Genomic DNA, 7,801 nt, shown 5'->3' on the forward strand with positions numbered 1-7,801 from the left:
TTTTTGTTTAATATTTTCCTTATTTCTCACCAATGAAATATGGTTGGAGAAAATACCAAAACTTTAGTTTACATGAGAGGTGAAAGAATTTTGCTGATATTATTAATATCTTTTTCCTAATTTGGATTTGTATTGGCATAAGTAATATGGGTTCAGTATTGTGTATCTCTTTTGTGGAGAGCTCCACATTTTGTTGAAATGATACAGTGATTGAAAGTGGAGTAACTGGATAAGTAAGGAATTGTTTTAGTTTTCCCCATAGCATGGGCACTCTCTGAGAGGAAAATGGGCTTGTTGGAAATAATGGAATGAGCAGATTTTGTGCTAAAGATCTTGTTTGGGTACATCTGCATAGTTAGCTGAAAGTCTACCAGAATTGTGTTAGATTTTCTAGAAGAGTTTCAACTCAAAGGGAGAAAATTGAATGCCCTGTGAGATAGTCTAAAAATTTAATTTCATTTTACTTTAGTGGGAAAAAATGAACATATTAGGGCACTTTGGTTGCTCAGTGACAGAAATTCAACTCAGGCAGGCTTAACCAACAGTGGGATTTACCGGCTCTTGTTGTAAGGCAAGGTGAGGTGGGGCTTCAGGGCTCCGACAGTATTTTCGAGTCCCCATCTCTGGGGTAGGCTCTTTTCATCTAGTGGGCATCATGGTCAGCCCACAGTCCAAGATTGATGTCACAGCACTGTAATCCTCATAAATATGAAAGGTCTCCTTCTTCAGTAACTCGGGCAAAAACCAACCAGGAGGGACTTTGATGGACTTGCCAGGGATGTGTACTTCGACCTGAAGCAGTTACTATAAGTCCTTTGATAGGATGTCTGGCCAGGCTTGTGTTAGGAGTGGGAATTAGGGGAAAAGGGGAGCCTCACTCTAGTCTTATAGAATTAGTTTCTTTAAGAAGCAGGTCTGTTCCTGCCTGGAGCTGTCCAGGATCCACCTATCCAGTGCCCTGTACACGTAATGAATGATGCTAAATCCAGGCGTGATACTGGCATGGACTTCCTTGGGTGGGCTGGGGAACCTTGTGACTGAGTATTTCCTTTGAACAAATCCTTCAAGGTGAAAACACCAGATCGGTCAGATGCTATGAACACGTTTAAGGTTTTGCTGCAGATTGCTGCATTTCACTGCACTTTGGGTCAGACCGAATTATATACCTGCCCGTGCTATATGGGACTGTCACTATATTTCATCACCAACCAGTATTGGCTGTTACCATGCAAAAATTCTTTGCCACTTAGATTTCTAGAAAATGGGAATTTATTGATTTAGTTAATATTTTTCTGACTACTAGTGGGGCTGTTTACTCTTTGGAGAATTGTTAATTCATATACTTTGTCAGTATGTGTGTAAAGTTCTACATTGATCTATAACAAGTTGAGTGTTTACTAGCAAAAATAACAACATTGATCAGGGTGGCTCATGTAATGGCTGAAAATCAGAAGTCACCAGCAAGTCAAATATAACAACACTTGCAAATAATCTTTCTATTATTAAATGAAACACTGATGGTTTACTTTTAGGACAGCTTCGATTTTCACAATAATTAATACTTTAAGTCTGATCATCATTGTTTCTGTTTTTTCACAAGTTTGGATTCTATGAGTTCTATAAAAGCTGTAAAATCATAAGGCATTTGTAGAAAATTTTAACAGTGTATGTATTTTTGTTAAAATATTACTTCCCTATGAACTCTTACAGTCAGATAAGGAAAATACAAACAACCCAGACAGAAACTTGGCAAACAGTATGAACAAGTTCTCAGATGGAGAACCTCAAAATGTCTCCAGTAACCATGTACAAAGATGCTCAATGTCTCTAGTAATTGTAGAGTAGTCAGGGAAATGTGAAATTTCACACCCATTAATTTGGCATTAATGGTGTGTGGTTTTAATTTGATGGTTTCAATTTTAAACCCTGTTCAGTTCCAGATATCAGACAGTGGTGAGTAGGGGAACTGGCACTCTGCTCCCCTGGCGGGGGCGGGGCCATGGAGAGTCTGCACACATCTCCTTGTTCAGAGAGTGGCATATGTCATCTAGTCTATGGTTTATCTTTGAAGTCCTCATTGGTGGTATTTTTAATTGTTCAGAAGTTTTTTTTTATTTGAATGCAGTAAATATATGTCAGTTTTCTCATTTGTGGTTTGTAATTTTTAGATACCTTTCTATATTTCCTTCCAAAAGTTTTAAAGTTTTGCTTTTTACATTTGAGTCTTCATTCTTCCTTGAAGAAAATCCTCACTGGACTGTGAGAAGGAGGATTTATTTCTTGATGTCATGATAGGGTCTGAAGTTCTTGCCTTGCCAGGAAAATAACTGCACACACATTTGCATACCCCTGAACCTGCTGATTTTCTGTTTTCTTTCCTTAGCCCCACTAGGCTGTGGCTCGGTTGCATTACTGGAAATCCAGCCACCCCAGAATGGCTGTAGAAAGAGAGGGGCTGAGGGATGGCCGGCAGTGAGGACTGATGTGCGCATTAGCAGGGTGGCTACTGGGTCCTGGATCGCGGGAGTTGGGTAGTGGTGCCATGGCTGTGTGCCAGGCTCAGGGCCAACTCCAGGTTTCAGCCCCTGCACCACCCGCATTAGTTTGGGCCGGTTACTTAACCTCTCTTCTCACTTTCTTTCTCTATAAAATGTAGAGCATAGTCCCACCCCTGATGGATAGGGTTCTTTTGAGGGTTATTTGAGATACACACGTGAAATATGTATTACCAGGCTCAGTGAATGTTAACCACTATGATAAGGACTGGGATTGAGGCATGAGCCTGGTGGCAGGCCTTTGAGCACTTCCTGAAAGAGAGCTGCTGTTTTTAAATTAATGGATGTGGTTGGCTTTAACAGTGTGTATAGGGCAGGCAGATCTGGAAGCGGGGAGGGAGGCAGGCAGGGAGGGAAAAGAAGCGTGGAAGAAAGAGAAACGTCCTCCACATACCCGTTCTTACAGACTGGTTTTCCCACCTGCTCCATCAGATCCGTGGTTCATCTGGGGAGCGGGTACCTTTTACCACATTGCACATATGGATTTATTTCTTGGTGTTTTAAGAACATGCTGACTTAACGTAACTCGGCTCTGTGAAATGGTCCCAGTACAGGCCTAGTGACTTGACTCCAGGAATTTCTTTTGAGTATGTAGACATTGCAGCTTGGTTTATGAGATGCTTCTTTTGAGAACTGTTGGGAGATGACAATCTCCTTGGGAAGTGACTTAATGGGGAATTAATAAAGCATTGTTTTTACACCGGAGAGCATTATAACAATAATTTCTATGGTGAAGGTACAGCTGAATTTGTGACGTTTTAAATGGTCTTTCTTCACCTTGTGTCTGAAAAATAAGTTAGACATTTTCTATTTGATTTATAACTCAGATATTTAAAGTGTTTGTATTGCGCTTTTTAGAGGGATTTTTTTTCCAACCTGTGAAAACACAAAGGCTTTACTTTCTCAGATGTTTTTAGATAATAGGATGCATTAGCACTGCTGCTGCTATTATTAAGTTGTAAGTAAAAGTGAGAAAAAATAAGTAAGAATGTCTTTACTCCTAAACAGATTTTTCCTTGATCATTGGTGGTATCATTAACTTGCATATGGAGAAATTCAGCAAGGGCATCTGTGGGCTCTGTTGAGATGTTCACGTAGCTGTGCTGTCAGCTGAGTTGCACTGCGTTTGGCTTTCTGGAGCTGATGTTCGTCCTGAAAGGTGTGGTACAGCAGGTGCTTAAAACTCACAGTTGAAGGGGTGGCCCGCTGAGACTTACTGTTAGAGAGTAGTAATGTGCTTATTATTGCTGTCCTAGTTATATGATTTTAGGGGCCACAGTCCTATTTCTGTCGCATTAACTCTTACAGAATAAAATTATTATACACTCTAGGGCAATGTTCTCTGGGGGGAAAATTTGATTTCTGGAGCTGCAGCATTAGAACCCTGGAGGCCAGGAATCTGGGCAGCATGGCCATCTGCACAGAGGACCCCTCATTCACTGTGTCCACCTTTCAGCCCAACTTAGTTGGTATGAAGACATCAGTTTTAATTTCTACGCTAAGTTGCTATTTGAAGTAGACAAAGTGGGCCATATGACGCATGGCAGCGTCTTTGTTGGGAATTGCGGTGGATTCTGACTGCACCTTCCCTGCCTAGTCCTGGCTCCCGGGCTGACAGCACTGAGCTGCTCCAACAAGCTCCTACCTCTTCATGAGACCATGTATTTCTGCTAGGTCCTTGTTTATCAGTGGGGTCTACTGGGCCAAAGCAAAGTTGTTTTTTTAGTCTAAATACTGGAGCCTAACTGCAAAGATGAGGCTTGTCTAGGCTCCTGATGAATCTCATCTCTTCAGAGAGCCCCACTCTTTCCTACAACTCAGTGTTTACGTCTGTCCTGTGATGTTTATGTCCTCTGTGATGTGCCTCCATTAGTCCCTATATCCCCTAGATCAGCNGTCCGTTCTCACCAGGCGTGCTGTCTGCCCTGGATGAGTAATCGGCGTGGCACCTGGTGCATTCAGGCAGGACTCGTCATACCTAGTTATGTCTGCACACCTGATGTTTTATTAACCAGTATTGATTTTTTTACCCCGGGGACTTTTTTCTTCTTGAAAAAAGGCAACCTTGCAGGAGTGAAAGGCATCGCAGGGGATGAATTTCTAATGAACCCCTTCTTTCCCTTCTTGTGACTCCTCTTTAATGTAGCTTCATATTTTAAGTGCCTGAACTGAAATTTCATTTTAAGCAATTCCATTTTGATAAATCTTTGAAAATCATGACTTTCTGTAAGGTTGTTTTTTAAAGATTGTGCAGCTTGACTGAAATGCTTAGTAGTGCCTGTAAATTTGAGCATTTCATTAAAGGTTGCAGTGAAGCATGCTCACATGCAATGGAAAACAGAGAATTTGGAACTATTTGAGTAATGTGTAAAGAAATAAAAAGGAAAAAAAACATCGTGTCATATTTCAGGTAGTGCTCAAGTTTCTTCTGGTTTGTTGAAGGGTTAGTTTTTCAGAGTTATAAGAGCAGTCAAATGAACAGTGAAATGAACTAGTTTTATATCCTAAAGTATGTAGCTTAGCAGTTATTGTGACAAAAGAATTTTTTTGCATTAGAATATAAATTTTTACACTCAGTATTATACATTAACTTTTGTAGAGACAATCTGGTGCTGACCGATAGTGTAAGTACATCTGAGTTTTTTCATCTCTTGATATATGGCATGGATTTTCTTCTCTAAAAAAGAATACTTTGTTGTGTATATATATGTTGAGCTTAAGTGATAGCACAAATTTACATATTTGCCATGAATTAAAGCGAGTTGCTTAACCATCCCCTTGTGACTTTGACTCCAGCCTTAGGTTGGCCTTGCTTTCCCCCTGCATTGCAATTTGCTGCCTGTGTCCATCGGGCATTGTGTAGAGAGTGCACACACACCTTTAGTTGTCAGTAGATGAGGGTCCTCATGAGTCATTCTGACAGCTTGCTTCACTATCACAGTAAAGTGGGCCCTGTCCTGTTACTTCCCTGAAGCTGGAAATGAGCCTTCTCCAAGGAATGCATATCTTCCAAGGCATCACAGGTCACTTATGCATTAGGAGTCTTGACTTTGAAAACGGTTTTATTACTAATTGTGTGTTAATGGTATATTAATAAACTGACCCCTCTGTTCTTCTTACAGTTTTTGGCACTGGGCACACACTATGGCAAGGTTTATTTACTTGATATCCAAGGGAACATCACTCAGAAGTTTGATGTAGTAAGTATACAGTATAAAATAATGTATGAGCTAAATTTCATGCAAAAATTTGTGCTTTANGCTTAATTTTCCTGCCGCCTCTGCTCTGTGACTTTGTGGAGCCCTGATCTCTAATTCCTGTTTTTAAAGGTTTTCTAACTCTCAGCAGTTAGCCGTCCTAACTTCAACAGCATCTTCAGTCCTGTTCCACCCCTGTCCTTTGTTGTGACCCCTGTTCTTTATTTGTTCTTGATCAGCTTCTTTATCCTCAGTCGCCCTTCTCAGCCACTCAGAGGACGTTGTCATTTCTGTTTAATTCAGAAAACTGTTACTGTGAGGGATGACCAGCCCCAGTTCCTGACCCCTTTCCCAGCTCATCCGAATGCACACCTGTCTTTACCTACAGGATGTTTCTTCCTCCTGCTCAAAGGCCTTTTCGTCCACGTTCTTTACCTCATCTTATTTCATCCTTCTCTCCTAACGATACACACTGTGTCACAGAACAGACCTGATTTGAGCCCCACATAAACACTGATCTGCTTTCTGTCTCTAGAGTTTGCTAATTTGGACATTTCGTGTAAATGGCGTCATGCATGGTTTGGTCTCTGGCGTCTGGTTCTTTCACTTAGCATACTGTTTTTGCGATTCCTTGTGGTATAGCAGGTGTCTGCTTCGTTCCTTTTTACTGTCTAATAGCCTTCCGTTGTATGAAAGTTCCACATTTTGTCTCTGCATTCACCAGTTCAGGTACATTTTTCTGCTTTTAAAACTGTGCCTCTCATCTTCTCAGAATGTCTTCATCATGACATAATTCTGCTATCATTTTCTTCATCGTTTCTGTTACTCCCTCTCATTCTTTCACTTCCTTTTGCCTCCATCTTTCCCTTGCATGTTGGTTTTTCCAAAATTTGTTTGATTGTCCACACTTCTTCTAAATTTGTACTTTTCTCGATTTTAAATTTCATGATCCCTTCCGAGAACAGTGTGCTTGTTTATCCAGGTGCCTCCTAAACATCTCCACCTTTTGTTTTGTGTTTACCTGAAACTCAGCATGTTGTCCGTAATGAACTCATCCTCTTTTCCATGTAACCTTGCATCCATTTTATGTTCTCTGTCCCATTTGGTGGCCTCACCATCTCCTTTGTCATGTGAGCCAAAGCTGACTCCTTCTCCCCTTCCCCCCACTCATCCCCTAAGGCCTGGCAAGTTTCTGACTGCCCGTGACCTAGCTCAGGCCCTCATCTTCTACCTGCACCCATATGCCTCTATAATTTTTGTATTGTAAACCTGTCTGCCACCCGGTTGCCAGAATGATCTGTCGAAAATACAGATTTTAAAACTTCTTGTATGATTTTCATAATCTACTAAATAAAGTCAAAGCTCTTTAATGTNTGGCAGCTCAGCGGCTGCTCAGCTTGGGCCGGGATCGAACCACTTTTGCTCAGAGCTCAAACTCTTGAGCGAGCTCTTAACCAACTGAGCCACTCGGCCGGCCCCTCCTTTACATTTTTGAGGCTTTCTGTTTAGCTTTGTAGCCTCATAGCTCACATACGAAGTATGATCAAACAATACAGTGAATGTTTAAATTAAAAAACTATATAGTAAAAGACATGTAGTCATTAATCACCTTCAAAATACTCGCCCTTGCTTTGAACACACTTATCCCATTGTTCTTGCCACTTTCTGAAGCAGTTCTGGAAGTCCTCTTTCGTGAGTGTCTTTAGTTATACTGTCGTGGCTGCTTCTATGTCCTGAATCATTTTCTCTTTGGGGACTAGCAAGAAGTTGCATGGTGCCAGGTCCGGTGAATAAGGTGGATAAGGACACACCGTCATGTTTTTATTTGACAGAAATTGCCATGTACCAGAAGCGATGTGTGACATGGAGCATTGTCACGATGGAGAATGATTTACAGCACACTTGAAAACACACCTTCTCTCAACCGTAGCTCACACCTGACTGACTGCACCGAACAAGCTGAAACTTGTTACACACTGTTACCGAGGTTCGAGGTTCCCAAATTGAAGATCCCTGCCTTTCCGTTGGATGGCATTCAGCAGCCGCATT

General features: G+C 41.3%; 1 protein-coding gene across 1 annotated transcript in view; it reads left to right on the forward strand.

Annotated features, from left to right (window-relative positions):
• The window catches only part of VPS41 (VPS41 subunit of HOPS complex), a 72,863-nt gene that overhangs the window by 35,909 nt on the left and 29,153 nt on the right, over window positions 1-7,801 (forward strand). The window contains exon 4 of the mRNA XM_019631031.1: window positions 5,678-5,755. Within this exon, the coding sequence (XP_019486576.1) occupies window positions 5,678-5,755 (78 nt within the window). The remainder of the gene's footprint in view (window positions 1-5,677; window positions 5,756-7,801) is intronic.

The sequence above is a fragment of the Hipposideros armiger genome, unplaced genomic scaffold (assembly GCF_001890085.2).
Source record: "Hipposideros armiger isolate ML-2016 unplaced genomic scaffold, ASM189008v1 scaffold_976, whole genome shotgun sequence".
In the NCBI taxonomy this organism is placed as follows: domain Eukaryota; kingdom Metazoa; phylum Chordata; class Mammalia; order Chiroptera; family Hipposideridae; genus Hipposideros; species Hipposideros armiger.